General features: G+C 39.5%; 2 protein-coding genes across 3 annotated transcripts in view; one reads left to right on the forward strand and one right to left on the reverse strand.

Moving 5' to 3' along the window:
• MYO9A (myosin IXA) overlaps positions 1–2,484 on the reverse strand; it is a 266,091-nt gene extending 263,607 nt beyond the window's left edge. The window contains exon 1 of the mRNA XM_060153325.1: positions 2,129–2,484. The gene's annotated coding sequence lies outside the window, so the exon portion shown is untranslated. The remainder of the gene's footprint in view (positions 1–2,128) is intronic.
• Positions 2,485–2,782: 298 nt separating this feature from the next.
• SENP8 (SUMO peptidase family member, NEDD8 specific) overlaps positions 2,783–21,220 on the forward strand; it is a 54,655-nt gene continuing 36,217 nt past the window's right edge. The window contains exons 1-2 of one of the 2 annotated variants that reach the window (XR_009541332.1): positions 2,783–2,907; positions 19,744–20,518. Coding sequence is in view for 1 of the 2 variants with exons in the window: in XM_060153349.1 (XP_060009332.1) it covers positions 19,780–20,418 (639 nt within the window). In the remaining variant the exon portion in view is untranslated. Of the gene's footprint in view, positions 2,908–19,743; positions 20,873–21,220 lie in introns of those variants that run through there. The other variant, XM_060153349.1, reaches the window with a different exon arrangement.

Raw genomic sequence — 21,220 nt, forward strand, 5'->3', positions numbered from 1 at the left:
AATGAAGACTGCACCATCGTCATTTACCCTCCTGACACATTTAGTCTACCTTTCAATCCACCCTCCTCAAAGCAGAGTGATCTTTTAAAAATGCAAATCTTATCATTTCAGTCCCCTTCTTTAAATCCTTCAGTAACTTCCTGACAAACATTATAATCTCTATCAAAGCCAGTCACTCCATGGAAGCTTAGAGGTTCAATGAGAAATTTACTTTAGTTATATGCTTTCTTGTAGGTTCACAAAACAATCATCATGAAATTTTTCAAATCATGAAAATTACTTAAAACATACAAAACATATGATACATTTAAAAGAAAAGCATGCAGCACTGTTTATAAAAACAAAGACTGAAAATAACCTCAAGATCACCAGGACGGAATACTATCCACCCAGTAAATGAGGCACTTCCAAATGTACTATTGTTGAATGAACTCTAGGATCTATTATTAAAGGGGAGGTGGTATATCCATAGTATACAGTATGCAAGGATTTGTCTGTGGAGTGTTTTAAAAATATAAATGTATAGACTTGTATGCTAGAAATATCATAGGAAGGACACACACAAAGATGGAAACAGTGGTTGCGTCTGAGGGAAAATGCGTGGTTAGAGGATAAGGGGGAAAAGAAACTTTTTACTGCATACTCTTTTGAACCTTTTGACTTTTATACTATGTCTAGTTATGACCTATAATTTTAATATGATTTTCTCCCTCCTCAGTTCCACACACACAAAATAAAAAATTTTAAAGTACTGACTACAAAAACCTCTCTATACTTCATCCCTACACCAATGTTAAAATTATGCACTGATCATCTGGTGTAAAATTACCTTTCCTTCTTGACAGCTAAGTAGTTCAACAAACTACATTTTATTCAATATTTTACTATTGAGAAGGCTGTTGGTAATGACATCGGTGAACACTGCATGATAATTGTACTTGCTCCTTGGAAAAGCAAGACAGTAGCACCAGGTAGCAGAATTTTATTATTAAACTGACATTAAAGTCTTCAGGGATTAAGGAAAGCTACAAATCTTACTTTTCCAGCAAATTCGCAAACAGCAAATCCAAAAAAAAAAAGCACCCTGGTATCCTTCAAAAACAGTGCAAAAGATTTGTAAAAAATCTAGGAAAGTGAAGCAAATGATACCACATGGAGACACAGTTATATTCATTAGTGTTATGTGCTTTGATCCTTACAGATGTCCCTAAAATGTCACGATCTGGACTACCTCACAGGTTCTACAGAAGAGACAAGATGAGAAGCAGGCTGTGAGACCTTACAACAGCACACACCCCCTGCCCGGGGTTTCCATGCTCTTCCTTCTTCCTCTATAGCCACCAGACTAAACCCTCCAAACAACGGTGTCAGTTGGTCCCCTTAAGCCCCACCGGAGGGAACACACTAGGCTCCGCAAACACCCCTTCAGGATTTCATGGCAAAGCCCTTCCAACCAAAGAAAGGATCATGAGCGGGGAGAAAGATAATCAGGTCTGCCTAAGGACAAGAGGTCTGGGAGAGAGGCTACAGTAGGAGTTGGGGGGAGAGGCCGCTGTTGATGGTGTCTAAAGAGGGGCTGACTGACACCAGATCTCTTGGGAGGTAAGAGCATCACGAAGCAGACTATCTGAAAGCCGAGTTGGGTAGGGGAAGAGCTAGGCGGTGAGCGAGCTGAGCGGGGGAGGAGAGAAGAGAGGTGGGCACGATGGATCTGCCCTGGAACTGGGGGTAGCAAGGGGTTAGGGGGTGGCAGTAACTGGGTCTGAGGAACAGTGACAAACCCGGGTCAGCTCACGGGAGGACGTGACAGAATCTCGAGGCCCCATTAAGCGTCCTAAGAGAGTCTGAAGGAGGTTCCAGTACGGTGTGCTGGGGTGGGGGGCCCGTGACAGAACCCCTAGAAAGGTTGGAGGGCCGGAATGGTGTCTGGTCAATGGAAGATACGATGGGTGGGGTCTACGGGGGACCCGGGGCAGCGATCGGGTGTCAGGGAGGCTGCGGGGCAGACCCGCTCGCGGGGCGTCTCCGCCGGGGCAGGGCGGAGCGGCCCCGCAAAAGCTAAAGAGAGAGACTGAGACGTGGGCCGGGCCGGGCCGCAGGGCCGCTGGGCGGCTTGGGCGGGTCTTACCTCGGGCTCCGCCGCTGTGGCCACCGCAGCCCCCTCCTCTTCGGCGGAAGCCGCCTGCCAGCCTCAGCCGCAGGGTCAGGCCGGAGGAGACAGCAGAGGCCGAGACCACCGAGGGTCGGAGGGTTTTGGGAGGGTGGGCCCAGCTGCCTTAGGGTCCGGGCGAGCGGCCGCCGCGCATCCCCCGCCCTGTCAGAGAGACTCCGCCCGGCCTGGGCAGGCACATCCCCCGCCGCACCCGCCCAGAGAGCACGCGTTGGACCGCCGCCTCAACCGCTGTCGCCCCCTATGCCGGTGCCGCCGGTGCCTCCTCCGCCGCCTCTCGGCGTCCTGGCTGGACTCTCAGCAGCCACAGCCAACCGCCGCCCCGACCCCGTCCGCTCCGGCCCGCGCGCCCCCGACCCCGCGCACAAGGCCCCGCCCCGCGCGACTCCTCGGCTGCAGACGAGCAGGCGCGCGCACTTACCTCCCACGCCCCCTACCGCCGGCCGAAGCTGGCCCGGCCGCCCGGCCCCGCCCCCGCCCCCGCACGTGACGCCGCCCGAGAGTACCGCATGCGCTTGCGCGGACACGCCCCATTTCATCCGTCCCGGGCGGCCCCGCCCAAACTTTTCTTCCTCACCTTACGGCAGAGCTGGGAACTCTGCCTTAGATTCTCTCTCTACTAAAGAGGAATGTCGCAATGTTGGGGTAGAAAACTCAGGGTTTGCGACCGTAGCTTTCGTTTTCCGGCCAATAGAGAGCCGCCTGAAGGCTGGTTGGGGTGGTGAGGTCCGAGGCAGGTAAGAAGCCTGCTCCCCACTTGGGTTTGCTGGTCGGTGTGTCTGGGCCGGGGACCGCTTTACCGCCCACGCAGATCTAGGGTATCCTTGCCCCCTCCCCAGTTTTGGCGCAGGGTTCTCAGCTCCACCCCGTTAGCCCTCCCCACCCCGTTTCCACACACACGCCCTCCCCCTCATTTCCCCGCCCCAGACCTCCGTTTCCTAGCCTTTCTTTCCATTCATTACTCAGTTTTTTCACTGAGTAGTTTCCAGGAGTTAGACTCCAGAAAGTCAGAAGCAAATGAAACAGGCTCAGCTTTCTGAAGCGCTCTGTTATGTCGAGACGATGAGAGAATCCGCAGTGGTAGTAAATTTATAATAGAAAAAAAAAAAAAAAACAGGATACTCTGAACCTGATTGTATAGAAGGACTTGAGGAAACCCTTTCCAAGGTGACCTTTGGGTCACTCAATTTGTGTTAAAAGGCTAGTGAGCAGAAGCTGGTCAAAGAAATATGAGAGGAGATAGAAGCAGAGGGAATGACGAGTACAAAATCATATGCCAGTACTGGCTGGAAGAGTAAAAAGTCATAGAACATAGCTGGTAAAAACCATACAGGTGTAGGCTACCCTTTAAAGAAACATCGTTGTAAAGTGATGAGATGAGGGGCAAGTGTGTGGGCCGCAACAGTGTGTTCTTTTAAGATGGGAAACTCTTAGGCATAAAAGTGTACCATGGAACCGAGAAGTAGACAATTTATGGATGAGAATAGCTAATTTACAGAACCAAGAACACTAGTGGAACTCAATCTTGTATGCACATTAGAGTCACCTGGGAAGCTTTTTAAAAATAAAACCAATGCAGTTGCTCCATCTGAGGCCAATTAAACAAACTCGGGAATCAGTGTTTCATTTTTAAAAACTCCTGAGGTGACTGATGCTGTGGGTTGAGAACCACTAAACTAGAGCAAAGGAAAGGATGGGAAGTAGGGGAAGGCAGAAGGTTGATAGAGTTGACTCTGTAACATTAAGATGGGAGTCATTTGATGAGAGAGAGTTAGTGATGGAATGGGACGCTTGGTCAGAGTGATGATAGTTTTGAATAACTGCTCTGGGAAATGGGAGAAGTCGTCACTCCTGCCTTTCCCTTCAGCACATTTCCATCCTTCAGTCTTAATCAGATCCACCTCAGTTACTGCTCTCTTTCCCCTCCCTTTCCCCTCCATCCAAGATTTATCAGCTGGGGATCCAGCCTTAGAGCTCAAGGGCCTCCTCATTTCTATCCCCAAAAAGATCAGAGCTAGGCGAATTTATGAGATTCAGAGGCTAACTTCACTCTCCTAGAGATTATTACCACACACAGTGCCTTGCCAATTTAGAATCTGTCTTTTATATTCGTTTCATTGATCATTTACGTTAGGTATGAGAAAGATTAAAGATTCAGCCCTATTAGGACCTCGTAGTATTAGGGAAAACAGACCTTTAAAAGAATTCACCTGGCAGGCAGAGAAGGTCTGGGTAAGGCAAAGCCCAGGCCAGTGCATGGCTACTGTCTATTAACTAGGGTTAATTCAAAAACCTATCTGCCACCAGATAAGAGAGAGTCACTATTGTCTGGTATGACTAGAGTTTAGTATGAAAAGTAGGGGTGGGACAGAGATAAAGATGATAAAGTGGGTGTGAACAGTTAATGAGGAGCCTTGAATTCCATGCTAAAGTGTTTAGATTATATACTATAAGCAATTAATAGGTATAAATAACAAAGGTAAAAATAAAATAACCTCTTTTATGTCATGGACCACTTTGGCAGCCTGGCCTGTGGACCTTATCTCAGAATAATGTTTTTAAATGTATAAAGTAAAATACATAGAAATGTAAATGAAATTATTTTTATTGAAAGTTTTAAAAATATTAAAACAAATGTGTGATGTAGTTATATATGTGCTTCCTTACACATTAAATAACATCTGGCAGCAGGTCTAATTATGTAATTTCAAAATAGTGATGAGTATAAATTATATTTTGAGGTAATTGGAACAACTTTAATGTGATATGAAAATATATTTCTAATGGTGACAAAGACATAGGGACTGTTAATACCACTGAGGATTATTGCCTACACTTAGTGAAGAAAATGCTAAATTTCAGCTAGAGTTTATTGAAAAGATGCAATTTTTTTCCCCAATCCAAGTTCATGGAACCCTTAATTCTAGCCACCTCCTGGCCCATGGATTCTAGATTTATAAAAAGCTTACTGTAATGGTTTTAAGCAAGAGCATGACAGATCAAGTCTGTGTTTCGGAAGGGTACTTGAGCAGTGTTCACTTCTTAACCTCTCAGTTGGAGTGGGAGTGGGGAGCTGGCTCTTCTCTTTTTCCTGTACCTTAGTTGCAGTAACCACTACGACTCCACTGTTGCCTAATAATTTGGGCCTGCAGGAGAATTGAGCTTGTGGCTGTGTATGTGGGAGAAGTACAAGGAAATAAATTGGGAAAGGTTGCGGCTATTTTAATGGAAATAATTTAATGCCATGCTGTAGTTTGTACTTAATTTTGGTAGATGATGGAGAAATGTTTAAAAATTTGGAGAATAATGAAACTAGAGTTCTGTTTGAAAAATAATGTCGCAGTAATGTATAGGTTAGATCATCAAAGGATAGGAATGAAGAGACTAGACCAATAAATAATTAAATTTTTTTAAAAATAAATTTTATCATAAAGCGATCTCCAAAGAGTCTGCTGAGTTCCTTTATTTTCCCAGGGTGACCAATCTAAAGAAAAAGATTGGACTGAATTACATACCTTTCAACAAGGACACGCACACCTGTGTAGAGATCAGTTAGCAGTTTACGTTGTCAAGAGGCTAGCCCATTCTTTTATGTTATAAATTATAATGTTAGAACTTATGATAAGCAATGGCTTTACCACCTATCTACGTTTCTAGATATTGCTAAGGCCTTCCTTGGTTAAATTCCATCTACATCTGTAAGTCCTAAATTTCTGACTGTTTAAGGTCCAGACTCCTCTCCTTGCCAATTCCTTAAACCTCTTGGATGAGTAAAATGCATTAGTAAACAAAAAGGAAGTCCTCAAGGCCCAGGTAACCCATCTCTTTGGAAACTGACCATTGCCAGACTATATAAAACTTACTGCTCAAATCCCAGCTACTCTCCAAATAATGTGCTTTTTTAACCATATTATTCAAAAAATTGAATTTGAGGTCCAAGTATTACTAATCCAAATGAGTAAAGTAACTTAACTTTTCTGAACCAGATTCTCTGAGAGGCTACCTTCTTCAGCATGACTAGCTTATATTCACTTTGTCCATCTACCTACTGGAGACCGTTTGGGTAATGATATGGTTCAATACAGATAGAAAGTCAAGTTTATGTAGACTTTGAATTTCATCTGTCTCCTTTTTTAGGGAAGGGGGGGAATAGGTCTATCTTAAAGCAGAGAGAATACTTGACACATATGAGAGATTTTAAGCATTTTTATTACTTACAGAAAATCTCTGGAAGTTCCTTTCTCTGGCTTCCAATTAGATGACTACACTTTTGCACATTCATCTGTTATAAAAGTACTAGAACACAGTCATGATACTGAAAAAAATTGTCCTGGTTACAGTTATTATTTTTGAGCATCTATATTGTAGGTTTAAAAATCGTTCTAGGCCTTCCTTCCCTGAGGGCCAAAAAATAAATAAATGCTCTCTCAGAGTAGTGTGATAGGTTAAATTCCTTCAAAACAATAGGGTGTGGATATCTGGCCTTAGCTGGCCGTAATTTTCCCACTACTGTTTGTTGCAGCAACTTGGCACTTTATATTAGCAGCTAAAATATATAGTTGCTGGAAATGTTTAGTCCTACTTAATAATATATAGTTCAGACCTGGTCAGATGACTCACAAGTATTCATATTAATTAACATTTAAAGACAAATTGCTAAGAGAATTCTATGTCATAATTGGGTCCCATCAGACACTGTTTTCCTGTCAGCACAGTACAGTAAAACAGAAATTCATTGTTTCTTCCATTTGTTCATTAAATATTTACTGAGCACCTGCTATACACCAAGCACATTTTTGAAATCCATTAAATAGGAGTTTGTAATAACAATTTACCTCTTAACTATCTATGAAAAAATAACTTACCAGGCTTTGAAATCTAGAAGACAAAAAATAAAAGATGATGGCTTTTTTATACTCTTTCAGACAAAATGCTTGTGTATAGCTACTGTGGGCTAAACACAGTGATTATTTACGAAACCAGGCAGATTATATAACTTTAGCTTGACCACATCTTATCAGCTAGGATATATTAGCTATATACTAAATAAAATTCTGTCTACTCTTTTGTAAAATATCTTAGACCTCTCATTAAATCTAGTGTCCTCCCCAAACACTATTTACAGCCCTAGTCACTTCAGATTTTGCAATTGTGTTAAGTCATTTCTCAGAAAATTTAAGCAAAACAAAATCATTTTAAGAAAAGGCTGGTGGGGCTTCCCTGGTGGCGCAGTGGTTGAGAGTCCGCCTGCGGATTCAGGGGACACGGGTTCGTGCCCCGGTCCGGGAAGATCCCACATGCCGCGGAGCTGCTGGGCCCGTGAGCCATGGCCGCTGAGCCTGTGCGTCCGGAGCCTGTGCTCCACAGCGGGAGAGGCCACAACAGTGAGAGGCCCGCATACCGCAAAAAAAAAAAGGCTGGTGTTTACACCAAGTAAAGGAAAAAAATAGTGACACAGTTATAGATGGAACCTTTGAAGTAGAAATGGTAGACTAAGAATAAAGTACTTTTTCTGGTCAATGACCCCTTAGCCATTGATAGCCATGCCTAATAAGTAACAGAACAATAAATGCAGAGCCTCAGTGCTAGAAGAAATTCTAAAAGGTTACTTAGTCTATCTCCCTGGCCCAAGGTAGGGCCAAATGGAATTTATGGCTGTAGAGTTACCAGGCATCATCATCATACCAAATGGTTTTTCTGCTTTGAGAGCTGAATTCCTCTATTTGTAAAATATTCATGTTAGAGTAATATTGTTCAAATTTATAAATAATTTATAAAATTGAGAAATCTTCCTATGTTTATAACAATTTTGTGTTTTCACGCACTGAAGATAGCACGGTTGAGTAAAATATAATCTTTGTCTTCAACAGGGATGTAAAATCTTGATGGTAATTTTTAACATGCCACTTTATACAAATCTCTGGATGGTTTAGCCTAGCATTAAAAGGAAACGTTTAATTAGGGGAAATTGAAACCAAAAAATAAGGCTTCAACTTCCTTCCTGAAAATTTTTCTGCTTATGCTGCCATGAAAAGCACATTTGGTCTTGGATGTGATTCTTTTTGTGAAATTGCAAAGGGAATCATTCATTAGAAGTTGGACGTAATCTAATCTTAATGAACATCAGATTATATTTAAATCTTTGTGTTCGAAGTTTTGTAGAAGAGAGATTAGATTTACTGTTTTTTTCCAGAGGACGAAAGTGAGACCTGTGAGTTGAAGAAACAGACATTTTTAGGTCAGTGTAAGAGTGGGAGGTGGTACATTTTTTTTTTTCTTGAATGAAAATAGCTGTACTTACTGGTATGTGCTCATTATAAAAAGAAAGGGGAAAAAATTAAGCAGTCAATATCAAAAGAAGAAAAAAGTTTAAAGGTATTAAAATTCCATTCTTAAAGAAAACTGTATATAACTTTAGATGGCTATCATTCTTGACTATTTTTGTGTATATTTGTGTACAGATTTTTATATAACCTTTCTTTCCATAACATATTATGAACATATTTCTGTGTCAATAAATTTATTTCTATAACTTCATTTTTTAATGGCTGCAAAGTATTCCGTTTAATGGAAATCCTATTATTTAAATTTACCAGTCCTCTTTTAAACTTTCCAATTTTTCTGTTATAAATATTGCTGTGGTAAACATCCCTGTTAAATTTTTGCACATATCCTAATGTTTCCCTTCAGATAAATTTCTGAAAGTGTAATACCTACCTATAGACATTTCTTAAATATTAAAATATAATGGCAAATTATCCTTCAAAAAGCTTGCATTTGTTTACATTTCTGTTAACAATAAGAATGCCCATTTTCCCATAGTTACTCAGCAATGCTGGTTATTATCAGTTTTCTACATGCTTGCTAATTTGACAGGTAAAAAATGAAATGTTACTTCAACTTACATTTCTTTGATTACTAGTAAGGTGTTGAGTATCTTTTCATGTGTTTATTGACCAGTTGTATAAGTGTTTTTAAGCTCTATTTTCTTTTAATATTTTTGTTTCACTTTTTAACATTTAAATTTCACTCCATCTGCAATGTAATTCGATATGAGGTCTGAAGTAGGGATCTAACTTCATTTTTTAATCGAATGATTAACAACTTGTTCCAGTGCCATTTATTAAATTACCCAGTTAGCATATCCCAAACTTCACTGCACAGACAATAAGGTGTTAATAGATAATATACCAAAACAAACACAAAAAGGATTTCATTGGTCAAATGAGTTGGGAAAAAAATCAGACCAAGAAAAGTTAATTTTCTTTATTGCAGAACCTCTCGTAGCCTCTAATATGCTTGTGCAACAAGCAACAATACAGAGTTTTAGGATGCAGTATTTCCCTAACTTAACCATATAATCTTTTTTCTTTCCAGAAATACCTATGAAATCCTATGGAACTATGCTGTCCAAAATAGTAGCCACTACCCACATGTAGCTATTTCAATTTAAGTTTAAATTAATTAAAATAAATAAAATCAGTCCCTCAGTCTCACTAGCCATTTTCAAGTGCTCAATAGCCACATGTGGCTAGTGGCTACTATATTGGACATTGCAGATAAAGAACATTCATTTCCATCATCACGGAAAGTCCTACTGGACAGCACTGCTATAGAACATAGTGTTCATTGAAAATGGAATAATCCATAAATTTCTCCCATTGATTTATAATGTCTTCATCATCATATTTAAAATTTCTAAAAGGCATGGATTTGTTTTTGTACTGTTGCATTGATTTATCTGTTTCTGCTCCAGTATTACACAGCTAGTTGTAAGTCAGGCTCCTGCACATTTTTCCCTGAGAGCAGAAATGAAAAATTCCTGCATGGAGTAGGAAGTTAGACTAGAAGGGATAGTAAAGGCCTTTACACTTCTAAGACTCTATAAAGGTAAAAATTTCTCTGCAGAACATGATATATGTCATGTGAAGATCCATACTCCATTATTCATTCATTTATTCTTCAATTATTATTTATTGTCTGCCCGACAAGTTTTGTTTTAGGCCCAGGGGGCCAAGGTGGTAAACAAGTTTAGGCAGACAAGGTCCTTTATTCTCTATGCTCATGGAGCTTACATTTTTGGCCTGGGGAGGGGGAGTGTTAATCAAGAAACAAATAAATGAAAAAGAAAACTGTCAGACAGCCACAAGTGCTCTGCAAGGAATTGAAATTAGAGGACAAGAGAGTGACTGGGGGCCTCTTATTTTGACTGATCATGGGAGATCTCTGTGAATAAGTGACATTTAAACTGAAATCTACCCAACACATGGGGCCAACCACTAGAAGGTTCAGGCACAGCTAGTACCCCAGACCTCAGGAGAAAAAAAGCATGGTGTGTTTGAAGAATAAAAAGAAAATTGGAGTGGCTTGAGCTTAGTGGGCAAGGGGAAGAGTGATGGAAATGAGATTGGAGCGGTGGCTGGGGCCATGTGATCATGCAGAGTGTTTGTAAGCAGCTAGGGCAGGGCATTCACCTTTTTTTCTGAGTGTAATAGTGTGCTACCAGAGGGTTTTAAACAGGACAGGTGTGACCTGACAAATTTTTAAACAATTACTCTGACAGCTGTATGAACAATTTACTGGAGGGGTCAATAGTAGAAGTAAGGAGACCTGTTAGGCTATATCAAGATAAGAAATGTTGATGGACTTGACTGTGATGGAAGTAAAGATGAAAACCATTGGACAGGTTCAGAACATTTTGGCTGTAGAATTAATAGGACTTATCAATTGGAGAGGAGGTATGAAGAAAATAGAAAGTTCAGGGATGATGTCTATATTTTCATTATATAATATTAGGTTCAATTTCTAGTCATTATTGTAGGCAAAATTGGCACACAGAAAACACGAGTAAATGTATTTTGACCAAATGAATAAATTTGCTTCAATAATTGTCTTGCTCCTATACACATTTAAGCTGCTAAAGCATAAGGTTTTGCTCATGTCTTTATTAATTTTTAGGGAATCTGGTTCCTAAGAATCCTAAATATTCAAGTAGTATGCATTTTAAGGTTTTTAAGGTTAATATGAAAAATAGTCTCTTCCTTTTGTTAAAATTAAATATTTGGGAAGTGTTCTATACTATGAATTCAGTGTTCACTTCATTTAGCTACAGAAGTTGGAAGATATAATAAACTAAACCCTGTAACCACAAGGATAGAAAATCGCCTTTCTCAGGTGCAAAAGTTCTTTGGAAATTTCTTATTTTAAAAATCTGTCCTGATTTTGCATTTTATGCTACATTATGTCCATGTTTATGTTAATTAAGATGTTGTAAGTTACTGATTTAAACGTTTTAAGTATTTAAGATATAAAAATATCAATATTTAAGATTAAATTGCTTAGCTCTTTTCCCCAAAAATTAGTGAAATTGAAGCTCTAGGAAGATGCACTGGGATTATTAGCCTATGTTTGATTTTCGGTGTGTGGGTGTGTTTGTTTGCTTTTGTCTGTCAATACCTGCTGGCACATAGCCATGTATCTAGTTAGAGGAGCACAGACCACATCTGTGAGCGTTTGCAGTTTGATACAATTTAAAACAAAAACTGAAGGGAGTGAGGAGGGGAAAGGGGAACTGCATTTCAAAACTACTAACTGTTATAATCTTCACTTAAAATGAGTAAATAGCTGCACTTTGCCCTTTGTAGTGTTTAAAAACATAACTGAATGAGGCTGTTCCTTTTTTTTTTTCTTTTTTAAGGAACGCTTTCTGAATAATTAGGGGGAAAAAAATGAATAAAAGTCACAGTTCTGGGATAGTGTTTTCTTTGGGGCTTTACAGTAAAACTTATCTGGCTCACTACTGTGGTTTTAACCACAACAGGCATATTTTCCCAGAAGTTATGAGAATTGATGCATACCTTATGAAATGCTTGTTAATTAAAAACTTCATGTATATTTTTGATCTTATGAATATTTATGCATCTCTAATGTAGGCAATTCTTATATCCACTGTAATTAGTATTTTTAAGTATTTGCTCATCAAAAATTCCAACTGAATCAGCAGTAACACCTCTAGTTAAAGGTTAATCTACTTGGAAACTGCCTTTAAGATATTTTAACAAATAGCTCCAATGCTTTATTAGATCTCTAAAAGCTCTTAAAATTAATTCAGCCTAGACATTTACAGTAGGTTACATTATAGTGGTCTAAAACAGGGATTGGCAAAGTTTTTCTCTAAGAGGGCAAACAGTAAATATATTAGACTTTGCAGGCTACTCAGCTCTTATAGCTCAAAAGCAGCCATAAAGAATATATAAAGAAATGAGCATGACTTTGTTCCAGTAAGACTTTAAATAGGAAGGGAAGATGTTTATTTTATTGTATTGTATTTAACATCTTTATTGGAGTATAATTGCTTTACAATGGTGTGTTAGTTTCTGCTGTATAACAAAGTGAATCAGCTATACATATACATACATCTCCATATCTCCTCCCTCTTGCGGTCTCCCTCCCACCCTCCCTATCCCACCCCTCTAGGTGGACACAAAGCACTGAGCTGATCTCCCTGTACTATGCGGCTACTTCCCACAAGGGAAGATTTTTAAATTTGCAAAGATTAGAGCTTAGAATTGTACAACCCTAGAGCTAGAGGAGTCTTTTAGAAATCATAGAATCACTTGGAAACATCTTAAAAATACAGGTGCCCAGACCCTCCCCCCAGAGATAGATCATGTGTGTTCTTTAAAATCTCCATAGATGATTCAAACGTGCATCCCTGGCTAGAACCGCTATTTATCTAGTCCAAACCTCACTTTACAGATGATGAAGCTGAGACCCAGAAGTTTAAAATGTCTTCTCCAGAGTCAAACAACTGGTTGATTGCAGATCTGAACTGAATCCCAAGTCTACTGACTCCCAGCCTAGTGTTTTTTCTACTGAACCTGCAGCTTCTTGCCTTACTTATATCAGCAGGAAATCAGAATGGTTCCTATTGAATTATAAACTTTCCCTTTAAATTAATTTTTATTTTTATTTAATTTCCCTGTTTTTATATCAAACAGAAATATTCAAGTAGTATGCATTTTAAGGATTTTAAGATTAATATGAAAAATAGTCTCTTCCTTTTGTTAAAATTAAATATTTGGGAAGTGTTCTATACTATGAATTCAGTGTTCACTTCATTTAGCTACAGAAGTTGGAAGATATAATAAACTAAACCCTGTAACCACAAGGTTTGTGTATGCTGACAACACATTAACAGCATGCTTCACTCAGGTTGAGAGACTGCTTTTCTCTGGAGTTAGCATTCACTCTGCTTATGCCAAAGGTAAAGTACAAGAGTGCAGAGTCATGCCCTGGCTAGATCTATCCTTGGTGACTTTGTGGCTTTATATAAAGAGACAAACAGATGCTTTATTTTCAAGAAATCTTTAAGATCCATTATTACCACCGCAAATATATAGAGAACAGGGCAGGAAACAATTTTTTTTTTGAGAGCTTGCTATCTACCAGACAATGTGCTGAGTCTTTTCACTTGGTTTTTAATTCACAAAGCAACTCTTGAGAGACAGGTTTTATTATTACCTCCTTTTACAGATGAAGAAAATGAGGCTAGGAAAGAGGATGAATAACTTGTCCAGAGTCACACAGATAGCAAGTGGCAAAGTCAGATCCTGAACTCAAAGCCTCCTGGCTCCAAAATATAAAACTATACTATATATTTTTTTAACATCTTTATTGGAGTATAATTGCTTTACAGTGTTGTGTTAGTTTCTGCTGTATAACAAATTGAATCAGCTGTATGCATACGTATATCGCCATATCCCCTCCCTCTTGTGTCTCCCTCCCACCCTCCCTATCCCACCCCTCTAGGTGGTTGCAGAGCACCGAGCTGATCTCCCTGTGCCATACAGCTGCTTCCCACTAGCTATTGGTTTTATATTTGGTAGTGTATATATGTCAGTGCTACTCTCTCACTTCGTCCCAGCTTACCCTTCCCCCTCCCTGTGTCCTCAAGTCCATTCTCTACCTCTGTGTCTTTATTACTGTCCTGCCCCTAGGTTCATCAGAACCATGTTTTTTTTTTTAGATTCCATATATATGTGTTAGCATACGGTATTTGTTTTTCTCTTTCTGACTTACTTCACTCTGTATGACAGGCTCTAGGTCCATCCACCTCACTGCAAATAACTCAATTTCGTTTCTTTTTATGGCTGAGTAATATTCCATTGTATATATGTGCCACATCTTTATCCATTCATCTGTTGATGGACACTTAGGTTGCTTCCATGTCCTGGCTATTGTAACTAGTGCTGCAATGAACATTGTGGTACATGACTCTTTTTGAATTATGGTTTTCTTAGGGTATATGCCCAGTAGTGGGATTGCTGGGTCGTATGGTAGTTCTATTTTTAGTTTTTTAAGGAACCTCCATACTGTTCTCTATAGTGGCTGTATCAATTTACATTCCCACCAACAGTGCAAGAGGGTTCCCTTTTCTCCACACCCTCTCCAGCATTTATTGTTTCTAGATATTTTGATGATGGCCATGCTGACTGGTGTGAGGTGATACCTCATTGTAGTTATGACTTGCATTTCTCTAATGATTAGTGATGTTGAGCATCTTTTCATTTGTTTGTTGGCAATCTGTATATCTTCTTTGGAGAAATGTCTATTTAGGTCTTCTGCCCATTTTTGGATTGGGTTGTTTGTTTTTTTGATATTGAGCTGCATAGGCTGCTTGTATATTTTGGAGATTAATGCTTTGTCAGTTGCTTCATTTGCAAATATTTTCTCCCATTCTGAGGGTTGTCTTTTCGTTTTGTTTATGGTTTCCTTTGCTGTGCAAAAGCTTTTAAGTTTCATTAGGCCCCATTTGTTTATTTTTGTTTTTATTTCCATTTCTCTAGGAGGTGGGTCAAAAAGGATCTTGCTGTGATTTATGTCATAGAGTGTTCTGCCTATGTTTTCCTCTAAGAGTTTGATCGTGTCTGGCCTTACATTTTGGTCTTTAATCAACCCATTTTGAGTTTATTTTTGTGTATGGTGTTAGGGAGTGTTCTAATTTCATTCAAACAGATGGGGAGATATACTATGTTCTTGGATTGGAAGAATCAACATTGTGAAAATGACTATACTGTATTTTGTAGGATTTTACAAATAGAACTATGAGGAGGTCATTGTCTCCCCAATATTCCTTACCATCCACCAGGACCAGATACATAGGTCTCTTACTTCTGAAGGAATTTACTACTAATCAACAGAGAAAAAACAGACAAGACACAAAGCCAAAGCAAAAATGGGGATGTTACAGACAAAACAAAAATCTTAAAATGCCTTATTTCCCTTTTTTCCTAATCTGTATTTTCTGACTCCCTTTTTAAAAAGGTTCATTCATCTGACAAACATTTATTGTACCTCAGGTATGCTAAGCACAGTGCTCACTATATAGAAAGGATATAACCCTAGGATGGTTCCAAATGGCTCCTGGGTCTTGTGCTAGGTCCCCTTCCATCTCCTTTTCCCTTACTCCATTAATGATGGGATCACTGTTCTTCCAGTCACTCCAACGAAAGCTTCCAGACCGTTTCTTAATTCTTCTCTCTTACCTACCCTCCTCTGATCCCTTATTGATACTCTGTCTATAATATCTTTTCCTCCTTGCCTCTCTCCTACTACCATTTCGCCTGGTTTAGGTCATGTCCTCCTACCTCTACTTTCAATGAAAATCTAGTTGATCTCTACCTCCAATTTCTCTCCCTACCAGTTAATCCTGTATACTATGCCTGAATCATTAATCTTCCTAAAGCACTGACAAAGCCATTAATGGCTCCACATTTTCTCCAGTATAAGTTCTACACTTTACACTTGGAAATCAGTCTATCAACACTTAGCTTCTGATAATCCTCCTCCAGCCTTCACCTACATCCCTACTCCCACTTCATTCCAGACAAACTGGACTACACACTTAAAGGCACTTTCCTTGCCTCTCTGCCTTCTTAATGCCCTTCTACACGTGCAACTCTACCTGCCTTTCAAGTGCCCACTTTTATGCCACTTTCTCCTTGAAGTCTTTCCTGATCCGAGCTCTCCATCCATTTCCCTCTTTTGAATTCCCATTCATTTTATTTGTGGCTTATGGGCTTCTTCTTTGAGTGTAAGCTACCTTACACATCTTTGTATCTCCCATGACACCTAATATTAGGTACTCAATAGGTGTTTATTGACTAAAAGAGATGTGTATATTCATTATGTATTCATTATATAGCATAATAGGCTTAAGCTCAGTGAGGGTAGGAACTATGACTATCTTATCCCCATTCTGATTTTCTAGCCCCTAGCACATAGGAAACACTCAATAAACATTTGTTCAGTGTGAATCACTACAGTTACCAGTTGTCAGGATATAAATTTCCTGATGACCCAGTAGATATCTGGAAATACTTTTATATTTTTTTTAAGTATTAGTTACTTACGTTTCTTCATTAAATACTGACAAATACCGGTTGGTAAAGGCCATGTATTAATATTTTCACTTTACAGAAAAGGAAACTGTTTCTTAAAGAAATGAAGTAGTTTGTTTATGATCATATAGCCAATGAGTTAACATAATGGAGTCTAAATTTCAAGTCTTCCGATATGAAGTTTAGCATCCATTTTCTTGGCCAAGGTGGTTTGCCCAAAGGCCAGTCTGGTTCCATCTGCTTTAGAATTATTGAGGTTAGGGCTTCCCTGGTGGCGCAGTGGTTAAGAGTCCGCCTGCCGATGCATGGGACACGGGTTCGTGCCCTGGTCCGGGAAGATCCCACATGCCACGGAGCAGCTGGGCCCGTGAGCCATGGCCGCTGAGCCTGCGCGTCGGAGCCTGTGCTCCACAACGGGAGAGGCCACAACAGTGAGAGGCCCGCGTACCGCAAAAAAAGGATTGTTGAGGTTAAGCTATTGCAATCATGCTGTATGGAATAGAATTAAGTCCTTATTGACCCAATGTCTGTATGTTGGATGTTTTCAAAATCAAACAAACAAAACATAAAAACTGTTTTCTGAAGAAAATCTTGGCCCTGCCTGTAGACACTCCCTCCAAGGTGAGAGGCCTGTCTGTTCAGGCACTCTTCTTGTGGGCTTGTACCCCTAGTTGGGTTTGCTGTTAAGGTGTGGGTCTGATTTCAGCGGGCTGCATAGAGAGCAGGTCTCCAGCTATTTGCGAGGCAGTACAGTCTGGCCCTTACCACTCCTCATAGTCATTGAAGGCATGAGGGGGAGAGTCAGGGAGCCTTGCTCGATGCACATGCAGTCATTCCCTTTTCATACTCATATATTCTTAAATCCAGTCACAGCAGCAGCCAGCTTAGCACCTAGCCTCCCACAGCTGCTTTTACTAGATTGCTGTTTGCTTATTTGCCATCAGGCTGGATATTAAGGATCATTGTAAGAAACAGTCCTCTGAAACGGTTTCATCTTTTATAAGGGTATTATGGGACATTCATTATAATACACCATGTCTTTTATGAAAATTTCTTGAGAGAAATCTGTCTGACCTTAATGCAAAGAATGCTTTTACCTCTCCAGAGCAATTGCTTTGTTTTTACCTTATGGACATTGTGAATGTTTAACTTAACACTCTCTGGTTAGCTGCCAAAAGGCAAGAGCCAAATTAGTGGCCCACCCATAACAAGTGTACTCTATGCCTCGTTAACTTCGTTCCTGGCTCCAGTTTATGTCTGTGCTCAAGTTATTCTTCTTAAGAAAATCTTAATTCATGCCATCTTATTTTATACAGATTGATATACACACTCATCAACAGCCTTGTATTCTGAAATAGTTCATATTATGATACACTGTATGCACAAAAAAACCGTCTTTGGTGCTTCCTAGCTAACTCATTACTTGAGGTTTTTTCTTCGGGGTATATTTATTTTTCTGTATGGGTTTTTGTAGGGTTTTGATTACATGAAAATGGTAAAATTTTATTGTTTTAATAGTGTAACCAAGTGGTAAAATAACTGGTCTAATGGCCAGAGTTGATTAAATTGATGTCACTATTCTAGCCCAGTCTTTCATAGCAGTGTTATTTTCTTACAATATGCTTTGCTTTGTACTCACAATCTGCATGTGACAGTTTATTGCTTTATGATTTTTAGAAATATTGTTATGCTGCCAAGTGAGTGCATAGCAGTGACCTCTGTTAGGTTCAAATATTATATTACCACACTTATCACATTTCTTGTCTCTGTTAGCACCTTACCTCAGGTGATCATGAGCATATTAATTTACTATATGACTTGTCTTGCTCCCACTCTAAGTTAGTCATGCCTTTGTTTGAACAAGGTAATAAGAATGGATATTTGTTTCCAAGCCTCATTTCCTTTGATTAGTTTGGAGCTCTATCCAGATTGTCCAATCATCTTACTAATATCATCCAATTAATAACATAAATACTATTTGTACAACATTTTATACTTTTTTAATACCTTCGAGTAAAATTATTTGGCCTTTTCTACAACTTTCTGGGGCCTTTTTACAGATGACCAAAAACAAGGACAAAACCAAAATCAATTAAATGACTTAATCAGGATGATACTAGCAAATCAGTGGTAGAACTAGGGCTAGACCCAGGTCTCATGATTTCTGTGCCACACTACCTTTCAGTGCCCAAAGAATTTCTGTAGTCTCTGTCTTACCCCTTGAGGTTAAAGATGGGAAAGACTGTCACTCATGTTCATAACTGGGCAGAATCAGGAATGAATTTCATTTGTATTACTCATGATTTTCTGTTCTTGAAATTACAGTTCCTTTTAATACTCTAATCACTGTCACTTTCCATTATGGAATGAGGAAGCAATATTTTATCTTATCTCTTGAAAATTAATTTTGAAATGGAAGCTATTTCCCTTAGTAATTAGTAACATTTAAATTGGACTCTGAAAATTCATCTTTTTTAAAATTAATTAATTTATTCTTGGCTGAGTTGGGTCTTCGTTGCTGCACGCAGGCTTTCTTAGTTGTGGCAAGCAGGGGCCAGTCTTCGTTGCGGTGTGCAGGCCTCTCATTGTGGAGCACGGGCTCTAGGCACGCAGGCTTCAGCAGTTGTGGCTCACAGGCTTTAGAGCGCAGGCTCAGCAGTAGTGGCACACGGGCCCAGTTGCTCCGCGGCGTGTGGGACCTTCCTGGACTGGGGCTCGAACCCATGTCCCCTGCATTGGCAGGTGGATTCTTAACCACTGCACCACCAGGGAAGCCCTGAAAATTCATCTTTAATATAAAAACAATTTACCATTCTTATCATGCATATTCATTAAAGGGCCAAATATATGGTTAATGCTATAGAGTTTGGTAAAACATTAATTATAATTTTAACCAATCTCTGCATTTAAAGAGGAGATTTTAAATCCATGGTTACTATTTCAGATGCAGAATTTCCAAAGTTTTCATTCTAACTAATTGTTAACATAAAGCACATAAGCTAGAGGGTTTTTTTTGAGTGTTTACTCTTAGCCAGACATTGTTGCTAAACACTTTACAGTTATATTTAATCCTTACCCAAAACCTTGTAAGAGTAGTTGATATTTATGATCCCCATTTTACAGCCAAGTGTCATATTCAACAGTAAATATTGTCTTCTGCCTCTCCTTCAGCTTCTGGAATTTCTGAGCAGCCCTGGTCAGTACAAGATGGACCCAGTAGTCTTGAGTTACATGGACAGTCTACTGCGGCAATCAGATGTCTCACTATTGGATCCTCCAAGCTGGCTCAATGACCATATTATTGGGTTTGCCTTTGAGTACTTTGCCAACAGTCAGTTTCATGACTGTTCTGACCATGTCTGCTTCATCAGCCCTGAAGTCACCCAGTTCATCAAGTGCACTGGCAACCCAGCAGAGATCGCCATGTTCCTTGAACCCTTGGACCTCCCTCACAAGAGAGTTGTATTTTTAGCCATCAATGATAATTCCAACCAGGCAGCTGGGGGAACCCATTGGAGTTTGTTGGTTTATCTCCAAGATAAAAATAGCTTTTTTCATTATGATTCTCATAGTAGGAGCAACTCAGTCCATGCAAAGCAGGTAGCAGAGAAACTAGAGGCTTTCTTAGGCAGAAAAGGAGACAAATTGGCCTTTGTGGAAGAGAAAGCCCCTGCTCAACAAAACAGCTATGACTGTGGGATGTACGTGATATGTAACACTGAGGCCTTGTGTCAGAACTACTTCAGGCAACAGCCAGAATCACTATTGCAGCTACTCACTCCTACGTACATCACAAAGAAGAGAGGAGAATGGAAAGATCTCATTGCCACACTTGCTAAAAATTAGCTGTTGAAATATATTTGTAACTTTTGAAGTCTCGCCTCTCCCCATGTATTTGGATGGCTACAACCTCAGTGCCTGAAGGAAGATGCCTGGTAGAGGAAAGGTTAGAATTCTTACTTTTTCCTGAGAGAATGTTATCCTCTGTATTATCCTAATGGAAAGTTTCACTTTAACCCTAACTTGAGAGCAATATGTTCTGTGAAAATGTCTTGAAAATATGCACCAAAACCTTAAAACCAAGCTATCTTAACACTTATTAATTCCCTTTTGGTCTCCCTTATCCACATTGGCTTATTCCAAATGAAAAGCAGTGATCGGTAAAACAAATTAAGACTATGTGAAGTCTAGAATGCAAGAAGAAAATTATAGCAGAACCAAAAACTTATTGCACAGCCCACATATTTTTTTTTGTCAAAAGTGATTTGACATAACATGACCTATAACTAAATAAACAATTTAAAAGCCGTATGCCAACTCACTGTGCTATTCTGTTGATTTTTAGTTAGTGCCTAGTGACATGTAAAAGGATTGTTTTATTTTTTTTGAATTTTATTTTTTTATACAGCAGGTTCTTATTAATCATCAATTTTATACACATCAGTGTATACATTTCAATCCCAATCACCCAATTCATCACCAGCCCCCCCCCCCGCCGCTTTCCCCCCTTGGTGTCCATACATTTGTTCTCTACATCTGTGTCTCAGTTTCCGACCTGCAAACTGGTTCATCTGTACCATTTTTCTAGGTTCCACATATATGCGTTAATATACAATATTTGTTTTTCTCTTTCTGACTTATTTCACTC

The sequence above is a fragment of the Lagenorhynchus albirostris genome, chromosome 1 (genome assembly GCF_949774975.1).
Source record: "Lagenorhynchus albirostris chromosome 1, mLagAlb1.1, whole genome shotgun sequence".
In the NCBI taxonomy this organism is placed as follows: domain Eukaryota; kingdom Metazoa; phylum Chordata; class Mammalia; order Artiodactyla; family Delphinidae; genus Lagenorhynchus; species Lagenorhynchus albirostris.